This window comes from Lepisma saccharinum, chromosome 22 (assembly GCF_977018435.1).
Source record: "Lepisma saccharinum chromosome 22, izLepSacc3.1, whole genome shotgun sequence".
Classification (NCBI taxonomy): domain Eukaryota; kingdom Metazoa; phylum Arthropoda; class Insecta; order Zygentoma; family Lepismatidae; genus Lepisma; species Lepisma saccharinum.
In genome coordinates, this window is record NC_139250.1 from 43,520,587 (window position 1) to 43,540,451 (window position 19,865).

Below are 19,865 nucleotides of genomic sequence, written 5' to 3' on the forward strand. Positions count from 1 at the left end.
AAATAATTCTCACTACGGGCATCTGGTAGGGGCTGAAAAGTGAATGTTATGCCCACTTTAGACGGAAGCATTTCTATTAACATTTTTACTAGAATAAATGCTAGGTAAATAAATACTTCCAAAAATCTTATCTAGTACTTTACACGGAAGCATTTCATATAACATTTCAGTTAGCTTTTGCTATTGCGATGTATAATATATACAGCATGAAAGGCACGTAGTGTTACACCATCTATGGTGAGTGCACAGTGTTTACAATTGAAACAACTAAAATATTCTTCCATGCGTGTACTGTGAACGTTGTAAAGTATGTATTTAAGCAGCGCCATTGTTTTGTACCAAATACCGTTTTATAGGAAACGTTACTCCTCTTGGTTGAAAAGTTATCGGCTTTTAAAAATGTGAAGTGATACTTTTTTTACATCTCACGCAGCCGCCATTACATCAGCACTAGTCTATACAGGTCGCCTGTGATTGGTTACACTACGAAAAATGCTACGGAAATATGACGGATCCTATCCTTGAGAAATGCCATGAAATATGCCATGGCATCTGAAATGCCATAAAATATTTCACTTTACACTGTAGCATTTTGGTCATGGTATGAATGTTAAGAAAAATGCTTAGGAAAATGCTTTCGTCTAAAGCAGGCCTAACAGAAAGTTATGTATTTGGTAACTGTAATTTCATGCACTTTAAAGTATAGTATGCAAAGGGTATCAAGTAAAGAAAAAGTTAAAATTGAATTTGTTGGATTAGACCTTCTTTTGCACAAATATAACTATGTTATCCTCCACGTAGTCTGCAAATAGGCAGTCAAAATATATACAACAATTGTAGAAAATATATTAGGTACTAAATTGTAATATTGTGAATAATGAAAAGAATAAATTTTAAATTACACAATCAAGTGAATTTCATATACAAGTAAAAGCATATACTTTATTCCATGGCATTAATATTTTGCATACTTCCATGCAAAAATCTGAACAAGCAGCTCCACATTGAAATACGTAGAAATTTTAGTGAAAAGCGCAGGCTCGACCAGAAATCAAAAACCCAGGTCTCTGGCATACAATACCATTGTTCTACCACTGAGCGAACCTGGCTTCCCCTGATTGTTCGCTGTTGCTGTTTTACCTGAGTGGAATTGTATCTATGCTAGAAGGAACATGGCAATGTCGATTCCACTGTGGTAGCACTTGCAGAGATACACAGGTAAAACAGCAACAGCAAAAAATAAGTGGAAGCCAGGCCAGTTCAGTAGCTCAGTGCTAGAGTAATGGCACGGTATGCCAGGGACCCAGGTTCAAATCCTGGTTGAACCTGCATTTTTCACTGAAAATTCTACGTAATACATCTCATCTGCTTTGTCAAACCTTCACGTAATGCATATTGAAATGTTTGCATGGATATTAAGTTTATTCTTACAGATAAAGTACAGAATTCATGTCAAAAATGTGTAGATGTGTGTATACCATCAAAGTCACGCAACTTTTAAGGAAACGAGGGACAATTTCCCTGAGGTCCCGCCCCTGCCCCACTATGATACCATCGCTGGCTCTGGCCCACATAGACCAACTATTGCCATAAGTAGAAATTTTGCACATGACATGTATTGTTATATTTTTGATTTCATACGACCATCAGTGTATTATTGAAATGGGTGATGCCGCCGGATATAGACGGTAAAAACTAAGAGTAAATTGTCATCACTTGAAAGTTAACGGTAATAGCAGCCCCCCCCCCCTCCCTCTGAAACCTAAAATTACCCTAGGAGGCACATTATCCAACCTTCATTAATCTAGCTCCTTGGAAGTCTATTTTAGCTCCATTTGAGGTGACATTTAGCTCTTTTATGCACATCAGGTTTGGCAACACTGCCAGGATGGGCGTAGGAAGCAAGGAGAAATGCATTACGCTTATGGGAGTATTATTTTATTCATTCTCTTGGGAATATCAAACATCCAATGATGTAGAAAAGTACATTGACGGGAAAAGGACACGTTGAACGTCTAAGTCGTAAGAAAAGTCAAAACTCACATTTCATTAGCTGTCACTTGAAGTTGAATTTGATTTCCCATAAGGAATATGTGGGATTCTGTAAATACTTTTTGATCATATTTTTAAAACATCGTGTGTAGCTTAATAATCACATTAAGAAACTGCTACCACTTGCAACATGGAGAGAAATTCATACTCTCTTTTATAGTCAAGGTTTTTCTTTAGTAGCAGTTTCCATTCTGAAGATATTGAAATAAATGCACAACTGGTGCGAAATTGTCACTCTTCCCCTTAAGGACATTGTTTCTCACTCTCTAAAACTTCAAAAAGCGAAAATAGTCTTTAATTTCTTTAAACATCAAAATTACTTGCACATTCATTTTAGTACCTTCCTTGCCAAGCTGTGTAATATGTACCAATTGAATCTGGGATAATTTAAAAACATATTGTAATAACATATTTGTTCAATAAAACTAAATAGAAATATTTGCTGTGAATTGAGCTGCAGTCTTTCACACAGAAACGAAGTTAAAAATTTAAAAGTGCAATTGTTTTCTAATATAATTCCAGCAACATTTTACAATTTATGCAACATGTGGATCATTATATGAGTACTTACCCTTCTTTCAGGAAATCCTGACAATAGTGAAAAGTTTTCGATACAAACTTCTCTAAATAAATTGAAATCTTCTACATGAAAAATGCAGGCTGCACACATAAAAAATTGTCTTGGCCCTCCTTCTAAATGCTATGGAAAAAAATTAAGAAATTAAGTTACAAATATAAAATATGATCTCTGGCATAGTATTTTGAAATGTGTATGAAAAAAAGTGAAAAAAGTTAAGACGACAATGATGAATAAAATATGAAGTTAGTGCAAAAAAATATTATGATCTGATGGAGACATCATTCAAACTGAGCAGAGAAAGAAATGTCTCTTGGCGCTTGTCTCTTCGATCTGAAATCTCCCTAAGAATGTGTGTGTAGGTGATATTTCTGTAGTATATTCACACATTCAGTATGCACTATTTTATTTGAACAGTTCAGTTTTAAACATGAGAGACATGCATTTACACTATTTTATCTTGTGTCACTTTAAAGAATAAAATTTCAGATTTCTTTACAGCCTTCAAACCCTTGAGATTCAAATGTTCAGGTAGACTAATTCCTTGCCCTGAATTTGAATTAAAATGTTTTGGTGCATCAGCTCCCCTGTGCTTAGCACCAAGCCATGAAGGCATCTAGGGGTGTGGAGTTAGGGCTCCACACTTTCTTGATCACGGACGAAGGTGGGGGTGATGTGCCCAGCACCACACTCCTGGCTACCTTTACCCCCACCCCAAAGTTTCCTCCAGGTACCCCCTTGATACGATGCTGGGTGTTCACCGGAGCAGTTTGAACAGGTGGAAAACATCCAGGTTCTCTACAGCAAGGGACTCGCATGGTAGTCAGACACCCTAACAACGGACCTCCATTATTTCTAGCTCGACAAATGCCAATGGTGCACACTTAGGTTGGAAATTAAAAACACATCTCGCGCGACAAATACTGAAGATGGGGTTCCCTTGTGACTGTAGATACGCACCCGATCTCCTGTTAGAAGCCTGCCACTTTGCTCTATAATACAAATTGTTTTGATAGAAGTTGAAAAAAAAAAGTGGGAAATACATGATTTAATGTGGCTGTCGGAATTATTCCATGTATAACAAGCATTATAGTTTACCCTTGAATGAAATGTTGGAAACTTGCACATTCTATGTACACAAATAAAGGTAAAGTGCTCCCCTGTGCTTAGCACCACGCCATGAAGGCGTATAGGGGGTGTGGGGGTAACGCCTCACACTTTCTTAATCTGGTCATGAGTGGGGGTGGTGTGATCAGTATCATGCCCCTGACTGCCTTTACACCCCAAGGTTTCCCAGGTAGCCATGTCATTCGACGCTGGGTGGGTGCCGGGCCCGCTTCCAACATTAGAGAAGTTCCCAGATTTGAACCGGTTGAGGATCGAACCCGGGACCTTTAGCATGGTAGTCAGATGCATTACCGACTGAGCCACCACGAAAATGGCACATTTTGTTTCTTTAAGCCTAGAAAAGACAAGAATGTTGGATTTCACGGAATAATTTTTTGTTGTTTCAGGACATATTTAAAAAAAAATCTGTAATAATTTCAACAATTTGCATTTGATGCCAATTCGCGTTATTTCGATATTTCGAATGGGCGAAAAATGTGTCCAGACATCACTGCACATTCATAAACACAACTTCGCAGCAATTAACATTTCTCACGGTTTTCGCATTTGTGAAAAATCAAGGTCCCTACTAATTGGAAATCACTTTCTGGGCACCCCTCGTACAAATTAGTAGATGAAAAGTGAAAATTTAGCAGGGCTGGCAGAGAAAAGTCAATTCTTGAAGAAAGTGATATGCTTCTATGATTTGAGTAAATATGGTATTAAAATATTTACGTATTTATTATTAGTATTTTATTTCTTAATATTGGACATAACTTCACTCAGTGAGAGATTAATAACCATCTCTCATGAGTTTAAACAGACAGGACAGAGAGTGGCATTAATTTCATTGAAATACTAGTGTTGCAGTACATTTTAGGTTGGGAGTATGCACTTGCCAAATTTTTATAATGTTCACCAATGCAGATTTATGTTTCACTTTTTCGTGATAGTATTCATTATATATGTATATCCCGTTTTGTTGGATTCATCTTGATATCTAAGAATAGTGCAATGTCATTGTAAAGGTGTTAACTTGTGAGAAACCAGTAATACGTCAGGATGATGAAAGAAAACTTTCGTAAGCACTGCTACATTAAATAAGGTGAAGTGAGCCAGAAGAATAATCAAATTTCAGCAGCATATTTGAAGTCTTAAGCTCTTGTTTATGCATGTGATGTTTGTTGGATGTTGCAGCCTGAAGACATCCAACAAAAATAAATTTCATAAGAGTGCAATGCATACAATTTCTGTCGCATGTTGTAGTGAGATACTTTGTTGGGTGGCGATATTCGACAAAAATCGTATGTATCAATGGAGCCTATTTGTATCCATGTTCCTTCAGTTTGTCAAACAAAATGCCTTACTACAACATCCGACAACTATTGGATGGTGCCGCCTGCTCCCATCTCCTCATTTGTTGACAGTTCTGTCCCCTTACTACTCCCCTACGGACAAGAAAAAAATATAATTCAATGCATTTTCCACGTAATATTTAGAGGCTTAACACATTTTTCTGCCCTTCTGCAAATATCTCCCCCCCCCCCCCCGCTCTTGCCATCACTGGTTTCTGGCACCGTGGTTGTGATGTGCATAAAAGGGGCCTAAAAGTTGAGGCCCAAACTTACAACGATATATTTTTAGAAAAAAGTCAATCAAGACAAAATTCCCTGACATTTCCTAGTTTTCCATGGCTGTCGCCACCCTGAGAGACGTAATTTGAATACTAAGAGCCTTAAACCTACCTCACCTAACTACGAAATACCTTTACACCACACACGTGGCTTAGACGGCAGCAGCAGTCCATAAGCAAGACAATAATAAAATAATGACGGATTACAAGAGAAGAATCAGATAGCACTATACGGAAGTGAACAAACGGAGCAAATTGATAATACAGAGAAACTCTCCAATTTTGTTAATTTTCGGTATACTACCTAATTTTAGCCTCATAATCACAAATCTGTTGTAAAAAACCAGAGGTCACGTCTGGAAATTTGGAAAAAAAGCAGACTGAATTTTTTTTATATATATAGGTGCATATGCGTAGTTTTACGAATGAAAATGCAATATCTCCTACCATTGTTTCCAACCATGCCGTTGCTGTACAAGAAAATTATTTATGATGTTCAATTTTAGGTACTACTTTACTATACCGGAGACACCTATCAATGATTTATTTTGCAATTTTTTACATTGCTAACGTACTATTCTGCATTGCGGAACATTTTTTAGGTGAAATAATGCATTTCTAACGAAAATAATGTATATTTCTTACATTAACGAGTACTTACTGTTGTTCCTTATTTCCCACACACCATCCACGGGTAGCCCCAAAAACCATTGACATTAGCCCAAAAATTCACGATAGCCCCATGAACCATCACGGGGTCGAGGTATGCCTACTAGGTTAGTTTAGGCCTGTTAGGTTAGGTTCCATTAGCACTCCTTTCGTTCAGTTTAGCATATACGGACAATACGAGAGCATATTGTGCTTTCGTGCAGAAAGCAAATGGCGGCAGCAGCAATAACGCGTCGGAAATAGATTTTCATAGAAAACCACATGCATTCGCATTAAAATGGACCAAAACTACATTCCCAAACATCAACAACGCTACAGAAAATTATTTGCGTAAGTACTTTCTCCTGTAAATTTGAAGAAATCCGTCTCCGGTATAGTGAAGTGTTACCGAAAATAATGTCTATTTCTTACATACGATAGCCCCACGAACCATAACGGTGACGAGGTATGCCTACTAGGTTAGGTTAGGCCTCTTAGGTTAGGTTCCATTAGCACTCCTTTCGTTCAATTTAGCATATACAGATAACATCGGAATTAAAAATTCCATGGCATCTTCCACATCCGGCAACAACTTCACGATGCATCCTCGACACATCATCTTGTAGCAGCAGCAATAGCACGTATTGTGCTCTCGTGCAAAAAGCAAATGACGGCAGCAGCAATAGCACGTCGGAAATAGATTTTCATAGAAAACCACATGCATTCTCATTAGAATGGATCAAAAGTACATTCCCGAACATCAACAACGCTACAGAAAATGATTTGCGTAAGTACTTTCTCCTGTAAATTTAAAGAAATCCAGGTAAATGTCTGTTATATCGGAGACACATTTCTAACGCATATTTTCAGTTTCAAATGGTTCGTACTTACCATTGTGTATTGCGGAACCTATTGCAATTATGCTTTTTACACGAAAATAACTTCGATTTTTCACATTACAAGAAATTCTTTGGGTCCTTTCTTCCGTAGCGGAACACAGAATATTTCACGCACAACTGTGGATCATCACGTGTCGTGCTTGTTTTTTGTCGATTTGGAGTGGGCATGCAGTGTTGCAATTCACGATAGCCCCAAAAACCATTCACGTAAGCCCCACAAACCATTTCCGGCAAGGTTAGGTTAGGTTGGATTAGGTTAGGTAAGCATAGTTAAAAAAAATAAAAATAAAAAAATTCTGGTAAAAGAAGGCACGTTTGGAAAACACTTCTTCCTCTCGTGAGACCGCGTGACTTTCGACACTCACGCCATCTGCAGGTTCATAATGGAAACAACGGCATAATGTTGTCGCTTCGCACAAAAGGCTAGTTTATTACATCAAAAGTGCTTATTTTATGTTGTGCAACATTCAATAGTGACAAAATACCTCCACGAAGTTTGATAAATGCAACAGAAACTCATTTCCATAAGTAGTTCCTCCTGTAAATTTGAAGAAAAGTGTCTCCGATATAACAGACATTTACCGAAATCCGTCTCCAGTATAGTAAAGTGTTACCAAAAAAACATCCACGGGTAGCCCAAGAACCATTCACACGAGGTTAGGTTAGGCCTGGGTAACACTTTACTATACCTGAGACAGATTTCTTCAATTTTACAGGAGAAAGTACTTACGCAAATCATTTTCTGTAGCGTTGTTGATGTTCGGGAATGTAATTTTGATTCATTTTAATGCGATTGCATGTGGTTTTGTACCAAAATCTATTTCCGACGCGCTATTGCTGCTGCCGCCATTTGCTTCCTGCATGAGAGCAGAATACGCTCTCGTATTGTCCGTATATGCTTAATTGAACGAAAGTAGTGCTAATGGAACCAAACCTAACAGGCCTAACCTAACCTAGTAGGCATACCTCGTCCCCGTGATGGTTTGTGGGGCTATCGTGAATTTTTGGGCTAACGTCAATGGTTTTTCTGGCTCAAGGAACGATCAATGGTAAGCTATCGCGATGTGTGTGGAAATAAACAAGAACAGTAAGTACTCGTAAATGTAAGAAATATACATTACTTTCCTAACAAATTAAATTATTTCACCTAAATAAGGGTACTATTATCGTATGGGTGAAACACCTACGAATCATATATTTCGGACTTCTTTACATTGCTAACGTGTTGCGGAACATTTCTTAAGGCGAAATAATGCATTTCTAACTAAGATAATGTTTATTTTCTCTATTTACGAGTACTTACTGTTACTTGTTGTTTCGAATCTGTAACACATTATGGCCGTGATAGCATACTGGTTTAGGGGGCGTTCTGAGAGTGTTTTGTCGATTTATGCAGTGGTGCAACCTCGTTCACCGGAAAATATCTACTTTCGTGCCCCTATTTGAAATTATGCTAATACGTCGCATTTACGTGTAGAACTTGTAAAATAACCTTCCGATTTATCACGTTCATTGTCCATACACAGCAATTCGGAACCATCTTTCTTTCGCAATTCGGAACCATCTTTCTTTCGCAATTCGTTAATGCTCTTCCTTTACGCACAACACTCTTGCAACCTTGAATATTGACATCAGACGAGGAATGCCTACGTGGTTAGGTTAGGCCTGTTAGGTTAGGTTCCATTAGCATAAATACAAAGAAAAAATAATCTTTTCGCTAAGAGACGCGTTACCTTTGTATTGCCTAACATGAAAAAGGTCTCTCCTGTGACGTCAGAACACAATGTTGCTAGAGTGTTGTGCGATAAGTGCCACACATTCGGGTCGGAACCATCTTTCTTTCGAAATTGGTTAATGCTCTTCCTTTACGCACAACAATCTTGCAACCTTGAATATTGACGTCAGACGAGGAATGCCTACGTGGTTAGGTTAGGCCTGTTCGGTTAGGTTCCATTAGCATAGATACAAAGAAAAATTATTATTTTCGCTAAGAGACGCGTTAGCTTGTATTGCCTAACATGAAAAAGATCTTTCCTGTGACGTCAGAACACAATGTTGCTACAGTGTTGTGCGATAAGTGACACCCATTCTGGTCGGAACATCTTTCTTTCGTAATTCGTTAATTCTCTTCCTTTACGCACAACAATCTTGCAACCTTGAATATTGACGTCAGACGAGGAATGCCTACGTGGTTAGGTTAGGCCTGTTAGGTTAGGTTCCATTAGCATAAATACAAAGAAAAATTGTAAAAACAGCCATGGACGTCCGCAGGATTTTTTCCAGGGAGGGGCAAGGAAGGTATTTTTTCCAGGGGGGGGCAAACGAAGGCAAATTTTCCCCAAAAATAGTGTTGTTCCCTAAAAAACATTGCTTAAATATGAATTTATGGTGTTCATGCAATAATTAACACAAATTATTGTGGCTAAAATGAAATTATGTGTGTGAAATACATATTTTTTGGTTGACTTTCATTTTCCAGGGGGGGCCACGGCCCCCCTTGCCCCCCCTTCCGGACGCCCATGAAAACAGCTCTCTCCTGTGACGTCGGAACACAATGTTGCTACAATGTTGTGCGATAAGTGACACCCATTCAGGAAAAATGGCTTGTTCCGAACTCGACAGGTGGTTCTAGTGAAAACACGGCGAGGCTGAAACACTGGCTACGGGGTTGCATCGCCTTAACACACGGAACATTGCACTCTCATGCAAAAAGCAAATGGCGGGAGCAGAAACAGCGTGTCGGACAGAGATTTTCGCAGAAAACAAAACGCATTCACATTAAAATGGACCAAATCTACATTCAGGAACTTCCAAAACTCTCAAGAAAATGATTTCCGTAAGTACTTTCTCCTGTAAATTTGAAGGAATCCGTTTCACCCATACGATAATGTTACCTAAATAAGTGTTCCGGAATGCAGAATAGTACGTTAGCAATGTAAAAAAGTGCGAAAGAAATTATTCCCAGGTGTCTCAGGTATAGTAAAGTAGTACCCTTAAAAATTTAACGCTAGGTTAGGTTACGTTAGATATATCGCCACTATGAAAAGCAATATATTACACGATACACACGTAATATCCACATTTCAAACAGTGACCGGGACATCAGAACCTCTGATACTTCATCCGGAAAACTTATTCGGTTAGTACATTCTCTAGTAAATAAATCGGAGAACACTCCCGTCACCTTCAATTGCTCCAACAATCGGAACTTGGGCCGTTTCTTTGTCCGTGGTGTCACTTTTTTATTGTTCAACACAACAATTTATTTTTCAAATAAAAGTGTACTTTCATTTGCGTGCTCTGACGTGTTTTCTCCTACAAGAGTTGAGAGTTGAATATTACTAAAACAAGAAATATTTGAATCGGCCTACTTACCACCGTTGGAAGACACGTCTGTAACTTTGACAAAAGATCATATTTTCCACTATTTTCAGCAATATTAACTACCGGTTTCGTGGATAAACATGTATTACAATATTCTTTTTGAAATTCACCCATATTTCATATTCCCATCTTCTTCTTCTTCTTCTTCATGCCCCTCACCGCTTGGATGGTAGCAGTCTTGAGCAACGGTCTGAGAGGGCTAGAAGTTCGCGCACTAATATAAACAGCACAATATTGGTTTACACTTCACTTCACTGTCACTATAATACAGTAATGATGAGGGATGGAATCAAAAGCGAAGGTCGCACTGTCGGGCAAATCCATAGAGAATCCACATTATAGAGGGGGAAGGAGATGAAAGTAGAGTGGGCAAGGAGAAGGGGAAAGCAACCTTTTGTCGAAGGAGTCTGTGGAGGAGTGCCTGTCGTTGTGTGTTCCATAGCGGGCATTGGAAAAATAAGTGGGTGGGGGTTTGTTTATGTTCTCCGCAGGTACAATTGGGAGAAGGAGTTTGATGAATTCGTGCCAGATGCTCGTTTGTGGTCACGTGTCCCGTTCTAAGGCGTAGGATACAGGTGATCACTTCACGAGGCATTTTTAAATGATGAAACCAGGGTCGAATAGGGAGTTTATCATAGAACCATTTGTAAGCAGGCCCGTAGCTAGAGGGGGGCAGGGGGGGCAACTGCCCCCCTGTGAAATATACAGAACACAATCCAACCTGGTATTCTCACTAATCTTTACAATTATATCCTGTATTACTGTAGCAACTTAACAAAGACACTTATTGAATTTGTGATATAATTAAGTATGTGGGATTCCTAATAATGTCATACTAGGATTGGGGGAGGGGGCGGGGAATCCCTGCCTGATTCAGACTTCGGGAAATTATTTCGTAATTTTCAGTATCTAGAACAGTTATGACATTTTGAGAAGTCTTATATTAAAGGTGCCTAATGTGTTTGAATGTTTTTCTTGGATGTGTCGCTATGAAGTTTGAACTACATAATTTTTTGTTTCCCAAGTCTACTATTTGGTAAATAGTGATTCATGCAGTAGAGAGAGGGAATGGATATTAATTTTTTGTTACTTAGCGTTGCTTTTCTGCCACTTCTAGCTAATCGCGACAATGAGTGATGACGTGAAATTGATGAAGAGGCACTCACAAACAGTGCCGCAACCACAGGGGGCAGGGGGCATTGTCCCCCAACCTTGAACGGAAGTCCATTCTAGGGGGGGCAAACATTTAAGTAAAAAAACAAGACTAGCAGAATGTAAGAATAGTAGGACAAATGGATATTCAAGATGGAATTAGTTTTTTCTTCCAGACCGGCAAGGGAACTTGCAGGGGGGGACACAGAGGGTCAATTGCCCCCATTGGTTTCAAATTTTCATAAAATTTTCTTGCTCGCTTCGCTCGCAATGTCTGCTATTGTTATAGTCCAAGTTCAGAGCCATAGCTATGGGGCCAAAACGGTCTAAATGAAATAAAAAATGTGTTAAAGAAAGTGCCATGGTGCCCTGTGAAATTATTTGCACCCTAATGAGTCAATATGTTTTCAGTTTGAAAAATTTGGATCTAAAATGTTCTTGCTCTCATCGATCCCAATATGATTGTTTTCTATAATGCATTCTTAATTTACCCGAGAGAGAAGTAAGATCAAATATGTAGCTACTTCAGACTCTTGCTGATAAATAGTTTTGTTTCAAATGCACGAATAATTCTTTTGAGGAAAAAGAGACAAAATTTGCATTATTTTTACTGTTGACTTGTTATGAGGTGGATAAATTAATTATGTAATGTATTTAATGTATTCTCATAAATAATATACTGTATATATTAAAGAAACTTTGAATGCATACACAATTTAGCTTTAACATGTTGCATACTTATGAATTTTCTTATTTTACGTCGTACCATGTTGCATGAATAAAATATATGTCTTACATGAAAGTAATACATGTCATATGTACAAATAGGATTATGTTCATCATGCATTTTGTGTCTTTCAAGAAGACAGTTGTGTGCTTGTTTTCCAGTATTAGCTAATGTGAAAGTGAACGTGTTGGAAAAACATTTTCAAATCATTTGTTCCATCACAAATGCTTTAGCACCGACTTCTAACCCCTTCTTGCTCGATTTTTAATAACATCTTTGATGCAACTATTTTTACTACTACTACCACCACTATATTAAAATTATTATTATTTGCATGTTTGTCTTGGTACTGGCCCCCCTCCAGACAAAACATTCTTGGTTGCGTCCACTGGCGTACGCAGGATTTTTTTCCTGGAGGGGCTGGAATTGTATAGGTGGATGCTTTCAGTGACGCAAACTTATAGGGGTCCGTGGGAACATATTTCACCTAAGAATTTGTCGTGTTATTATTATTATATTTGTTATTGTTATGTATTTTCGTATTAAAATCAATAAATAATATTTTTAAAATAGCGAGTATGGTGCGTATTAATATCATAATACGTGGAAGGGAGAATTTGAGATTTTTGAAACTTATAAGAACCCAATGTTTTTCAAAATTTGGCATCCCTGACTGCTTTCTAGTGGGCGGCATACACAATAAGATATATCGTATATTTAGAACTTTCCACTCTCACAAATGTCAACTGGGGATAATTTTATAGGGCTTGAATTTACCACTCTGTTTTTTCCAGAGTTTATGGTGCTTTTACTTGAAAATGTCAATTTTTCAAAATTTATGAGGGGGCTGTAGCGTACGCCAGTGGTTGCGCCTCTCCTCACAAACAACACTCATGCCCAGGCTCGAAACTGGGACCCTTGGCTTCGTAGTGCGTTGTGTAACCATCCCACCATAGAGGTTGGCTGGTGAAAGATGTAGGACAGCTTAGTTAGTATCAAACATGATGAAAATGTGATAGTGTTTCACATTTATTATTTTGGTTAAAAAGCGACAAAATTTGTAGTTGGATTCTCATTAGCTTCCTTTGTGCGTAAAAATCTTGCATACTGGAAACTAGAGGGAAACATTATGAAGGACGATTTGTAAAAAGCTCCCTTAATCAGCTCTACAGAGAAACTCAAAGCTGTTGGTACATATTAATCGTCTATTAACATTATCGACCTGTAAATATCAAGTAGATACAGTCCCGACTAGACTTTATCTTTGTATTCTTTGGCAGCCCGGAAAGGTCATTCTCGAAATACTGCTATTTGATGTTACTCGAACTTTTTTGTTCGTTGGAGTTTCAAGATATCATCCCTTTCCTGTTACTTATAGCTTGGGGGGGGGGGGCAAGTGCACCCTGCTATATCTGCCAATGCGACACAATATATTAAAAATTTGCCCCCTCTGTGATTGACTTTGCCCCCCCTACTAAGAATTCCTGGCTACGGGCCTGTTTGTAAGTAGTGGTTTTTGCCACTGCGTCATGAACCCAATTTTCCCACTGAGAGTGAATTTTTTTTTTACCCGTGGGAGAAGATCCGTATAGGCAAGTCGGATAGGAGAGGGGAGAGGAACGTCCACAGCTGTTTTGGCATAATGATCCACAAGGTCTTGATGGGGATTAAGATTGCTATGTGCTTTGACATAGGTAAACTGTACGCGTTGGGCTTTGTTTTGGAGGTGAAAATACTCTTGTAAAATTAAAATGGGAAAGAGTTGCAACCGGTAAGCATCCTTACCACAACGAGCGATCGTGAATAATACGCTGAGGGCATCTGTGAGAATTAAAGTTTGCGTGTATTGTGCTTCACGAGCATGGATCAAGGCCTGGTAAATGGCATAGCACTCTGCCGAGTAAATAGACGCATCTGGCGATAAGGAAAATTGTCATACAACATTGTATTGAGGGACATAAAAGGCACATCCAACGCGGTCGGCATTTTTGGACCCGTCTGTGTAGATAAAAGTATGGTCGGGCCAGAGTTCTTTGTAATATTCGTGTCGACCGAAATCAGTAAAGTTAATATTAGGGAGAGGGGCGGTGAGTATTGGTAAAGTGTATATCAAAGGGGATGTAAATGTAAAGCTGAGATGGTAGGCGTCGCGATCAATATTATAACAAGATAAAAAGAAAAGCCGAGGGCGAGAGCGATCGAGAGTTAAATTTGCTTCCAGTTGGCGTTGAATAGCGAACTCGGTATTGAAGGGATGAGGGTGTCGTTCCCATGTTTTCAATATGTATTTCGTGGTAGAGTATTGATATCGGAATGAGAGAGGCGGTTCAGTACTCTCTCCATTAACGCTTACATTGGGACTAGATGCCATTAATCCGAGACAAAGACGGAGTGCCTGACGTTGTAAGATATCCATTTTTTGGAGCCAGCGATCAGGCATCCCTCCCAATACGGGCGCCGAATAGTCAAAAAGTGAGCGAAAGTAATTCTTATAAAATAATAGCATAATGGAGGGGTGGCCCCCCCATTTGGTAGTGGCAAGCCCTTTCAGAATGTTAATCAATTTTTTCCCTCTTGTGATCAAATATTGAAGATGTGGTTGCCAAGTTAATTTACGGTCGAAATGAATACCTAAGTATTTACAGGTTTGGACCACCGGAATGTGATGTAAATGAGTTAATGTATTGGGATAGCGAGTAAGCATATACGGATTGAAAATAATAATCTGTGATTTCTCCGGGGAAAATGATAAGCCGCGGAGCGCTAATTGATCACGTATTTGAATGATAAATTTGCGTAGGTCTAAGATGCCTCGAGTGGCATCTGATGTGCTATTATAAAAACAAAAATCGTCAGCATATTGAAGGATATGATGAGTAGAATTTGGTGTTTGATGCAAGTATTGTGTATATATATTGAAAAGAATTGGGCTGAGGGGGGAGCCTTGGGGGACACCACTCCGGATTAGTCGTGGTTCCGTAACGTTATGGGGGAACCAAAAAACCAATATTCGTTCGTGATATAAATGCCATATTAAGTGAGCTACCACCGGATGAATGTGAAGATTAGCTAGAATTTGATATAATATGGGAATTTGGACCGAATCGTAGGCGTGAGCAACATCTATGAATAAGCTAAAGCAGTATTGTCGCAAGAGTTGGCTATTCTGAAGTGCCACTGTGAGGGTACATATAGCGTCTTGGCTTCCAAGCCCGGTACGGAATCCCATTTGAGAGGGAGGAAAAAAATTTCGTTTCTCTAAATTCCACGTTATTCGGTGTTGTAAAGTTTTTTCGAATAATTTAGCCATTACTGGTATAAGAACAATGGGGCGGTAGGACGTGGCATGGGTAGCTGGTTTAGTCGGTTTTAATATTGGAATGACAACATGTTGAGTCCAACCTCGCGGGATTTTACCCCTACGATAAACAGAGTTGAAGATTGCCGTGAGGATATTAAGTCCTTGTTCTGGGAGGTGTTTGAGGGTGTCGTAAGTGATGCCATCATATCCTGGGGCAGTAGAGGGGGTATTCTCTAGGATATGTTGAAGTTCCGATATTGTAACAGCGGGGAAATCTGCTGTGAATGAAATGTTTGTCTGGGCTAGAGATGGGGGAGGTAGGGTGACCGTAGGAGGTGTTAGGAGGTCCATAAATTCGACTTCCCAGGCATTATTAATCGGTCGGGGGCGAGGAACATGGGGGTGTCGTAAAGAGTTAAATTTGCGCCAAATGACTCCTATGGGGAGAGTCACATCAAGGGACTGACAGAAAAGTTTCCATGCCAGTCGTTTGGCTTTGGTATATGTATTTTTTGCGAGCGTCTGAAGTTTGTGGAGCTCCAGCCATGTTTCGGGCGTGGGGTGTTTAGCATAGAGTTTTGTGAGTGCTATTTTTTTTTTTTTTTTTTTTGATGGCGGCACACTGATTGTTCCACCAATGAATCTTAGGAAATCGATCGTTGGAAAAGAATTTTTGGCGCGTACCGCTCCGGTCAAGTGCTAACGTAATCATATGGAGGAATTTGGTATATGTCATTGTCCGGTGGGAGGGTATATCATCCGTATAGTATAATTTGAGAAAATAAGAGCGAAAGGTTTTCCAATTAATAGACTCACGTGTCCATCGTCGGACAGGAATGTCAGTCACGCCTGTTTTCGAAAAGGTATTGGGTAAACAAATAAATATCGGCGTGTGATCACTCCCTCGTAAGTCAATATCGTTGGTCCAGTTAATATGAGAAAAAAGGTTTGGAGACACTAATGTTAAATCGATAGCAGTCGGACGGGAACCATTGTGTGGATAGTGGGTGGGGGTACCGTCATTCATTATAATGAAGTCGTTCTCAAGGATCCAATTTTCTATGGTGTAACCTAATCTATCGGTCAGGACATTGCCCCACAGCTGGTGATGGCTATTCAAATCACCGGTTATGAGATAGGGTCCTGGGAGTAAGGCGAGAAGGTCAGTGAGGGTGGATAAAGGGATGTTCTGCGAAAAGTGGTGGGGAGGAATATAAAGGGAGAGGAGTGTGAATAGGTGTTGATGAAAATGAATGCGGACAGCAACAATTTCGACGTTATACTGGTGAATTAAAGGATGAGAGGAGGGGAGAGGGAGGGGGGAATGTGGGAGATTTTCGTGTACGTAAATCGCAACACCTCGTTGTGTTGCGGGGAAAGGGGGACCATAAGAGATGAAATGTGGTAATCTGTAGTTCTCATAGCGAGTTCTTTTCACCTCTTGTAAACTAAGGAGATGTGGTTTATAATCCGCCACAAGTTTCTGTAATTCGCATTTTCTGGCCGAAAAGCTGCGGACGTTCCATTGAATAAGAACAGGAAATGACATGGAGGGGGAGGGAAAAAAGAAAAATAAACAAGAGAGAAAGACTCATAGAGGCGATCTATGCCGGAATAGGCGAGCGTCCGGTGTAATATATTCATTTTATCGAGAGGATAATAAAACAAAAAAAAGGAAAAAGAAAGTCGAAAAAGGGTTGAAGGTAACAGTTTGTTGTAAGGCTATAGTTGTTAGGAGCACCTGGGTGGCGAAGGATAGGTAATCAGCCTTCTATGATGGATAACAGTTGGGTCGTGAGTGCTTGTATTTGCTGGATGAGAATCTTTTGTTCGCGTATATTTGATATTTGGAGCACTGATGCCCATAAGGTCGTTATGAGGTCCAAGAGTGATTTGTAGATCGTTTGTTGTTCGGAATGGTGAACTTGCAATGGTTCCGAAGGCGACGATGGTACCGGGTCCGGGGGAGCCCTCCGGGCCGGATGAGCGTTACGCCCGATGGGGGGAGAGGGGGTAAATTCATCTTCCGATGTCGATGAGCTAGAAATGGTTCTTGTTTTTTCAACGTTGTTGCTGGATGCCTTGACTTGTAGATCTGCATGTTGTTCCTTCGAAGAGGAATGGGGCAAGGGATTATTATGCTTGCCAGTCCAGCGGCGGGGAGAAATTTTGTTTTTTGAACGAACTGTCTCCACTGCCTGCGGCGTGGCGGTCTGTCGACCACTTGGGGTGGAAGGGTCAGAAACAAGGTGCTTCTGTAATGTATGGAAGGGGTTATCCCAAGCGCCGAGTTGGCGTGTTCCGTTCGAGGGGGTCGAGGTGGTTGTGGGTGACAATTTGGGAAAGTCACGCTTGTTTAGCAAGGGGTTCAAAATGTCTTCCCGAGTTAAGGGTGGGTGGAAGGTTCCAAGGAGTTTGGCTTTTGCTTCATAATAGGAAATATTTTCTTCCGCCATACGAGTTTGAATGGTTTGTTCTCTTTGCCAGAAATCGCATTGACGGTCACGTGCCCCATGGGGGCCTTTGCAATTGCTACAGTGAGGGGGGTTGGAGCATCCTCCCCCGTGTCGTTCTTGGCCACATTTAGCACATTGTAGTTTAGACCGGCATTGAACCTGGGAGTGATTATATCGGAAACAGCCAGAGCATTGTAAAACCGATCGAACTCGCGGTTTGACTGTGAAGATTTCCTTATTTATCAGCACTTTTTCGGGCAAGTGTTTGCCGTGGAAGGTGAGGCATATCAACTTTGTGTCCACGAGTTGGAAAGTGCCATCCTCTCGCCAGATTTTTTTCTTTAGTCGTTTAGCGCAAGTAACCCGAAAGGGAGAATCGGTGCCATCGAGGATGTCCTGTTCTGTTACGTCAAATTCTATCCCATACACTAGCCCTTCCCGTTGGATCATGCTATGTGGTATTTTGGCTCGGACCCCCAAGGAGTCCAAAAAGGTCCCGTTCCGAACGAAAGCGTTTGCTTGTTCTGCTGTTTTGAAAGTGGCCCGTACCCTGTTTTTGCCACATTGTTCCACTAGGCACACTGGAATGTTCGCCTTCCGGAATTTATTACCTAGGCTGCCACTAGAAAGTTTACCGATATTTTGGTTCTGTCCTTCTAAGAGGACCACAAATGGGCCGGTGGTGTCGGTCGAATACCAAAGAGTTTGGGGTCGGTGGTCCAGTTGAGTGGGGCGAAACATTTTCTCTTGATTGCGATCGGCTTCACTCACCTCGTCCAGTGTCCTTTTACCTGAGCGTTGTACCGAGTCAGCCATGGTAACGTCATCATCGTGTTGGGTTATTGTAAACTCCGGTGTGGCCAGGTTGACTAATCCTTCCGCTGCCGTCTTCTCCCTCGAGGCCAACATTTCGGCATCCTGGGTGGAAACCGGCTGCCCGCCGGAAGCCACGGTGATCTAATGGGGCGCTGTCGAGTTTGAACACCAAAGTAAAAAAAATACACTGAATCGATGCACTACACACTTATAAGCAATTAACGTTTGACAATAAAGTTGACGAAATTGATCCTATCACTCGCGATTTGCTGCTCCTTCGGATATGTACCGCTTTTTGCTAGTGAACCTATCACCACGAGCGCTCGTACGCGAATCTCATATTCCCATAATGTATTTGTCATGTATGGTTTTCCCACGTGACAAGTTGTTGTTGTTTTGTTTTCATTTAATTAGTATTGGCTTACACCAACTATCCTGTGACCTGTGAGGTTTCTAGCCACTGCTACATTCTCCCTGCCTTCGTGTTCGTGTCTCCAAACCCTATGTTTTGCGCATATGCCCCGTGATATGGCGTCTGATGATAAGTGATAAAGTGAGGGAGACATGCGTCTATCTCGTGAAACTGATACGCTATCTTCGGGTCACTTCCTGCCCATCCATTCTTTTGTATCTGTTGATACCCAGCGTTGGCATGTTCAAAACAAAAGTGTTCAAACACTTCGTTTTAAACGTTTAAAACACACGGCTTTGTTTTTTTACAAATGTTTTAAACGTTTAAAACAATGTGTTTTAAACATGTTTTTTAGAAGTGTTTAAAACACATTTTGGTAGTTGATATTGTATAGTCTGTGATATTTTATTTGTTTGGCAACCCTGTCTTTTCATCATAGGCGCCGACTCCATTGGGCTTTGGGGGGCTCGATAACAGAGCCCCCCAAATAATTTTGCTTAATAGGATCTAATGTATTATTTTGCTTCTCTTGTAAAGTTTGCTCTGAATTGGGCAACATGAACTTAACTTTAAATACACATTTGAAATGTTCTAGAACATCAAATTTGGGGGGCTGAGACCGCTAAACCATCAACTTTGGGGGGCTATGAACGGAGACAGAAAAACACATGACTTATTATTATATACTAAGTATATAATTA

General features: G+C 40.1%; 1 protein-coding gene across 2 annotated transcripts in view; it reads right to left on the reverse strand.

Moving 5' to 3' along the window:
- LOC146004655 (uncharacterized) overlaps positions 1 to 19,140 on the reverse strand; it is a 35,538-nt gene extending 16,398 nt beyond the window's left edge. For both annotated transcript variants that reach the window (XM_083143564.1, XM_083143563.1), the window contains exons 1-3: positions 19,089 to 19,140; positions 10,292 to 10,417; positions 2,624 to 2,752 (exon numbers count right to left, since the gene is read on the reverse strand). In XM_083143564.1, coding sequence (XP_082999690.1) covers positions 2,624 to 2,752; positions 10,292 to 10,414 — 252 coding nt within the window. In that variant the 5' untranslated portion in view covers positions 10,415 to 10,417; positions 19,089 to 19,140. The remainder of the gene's footprint in view (positions 1 to 2,623; positions 2,753 to 10,291; positions 10,418 to 19,088) is intronic.
- Positions 19,141 to 19,865: the final 725 nt, after the last annotated feature.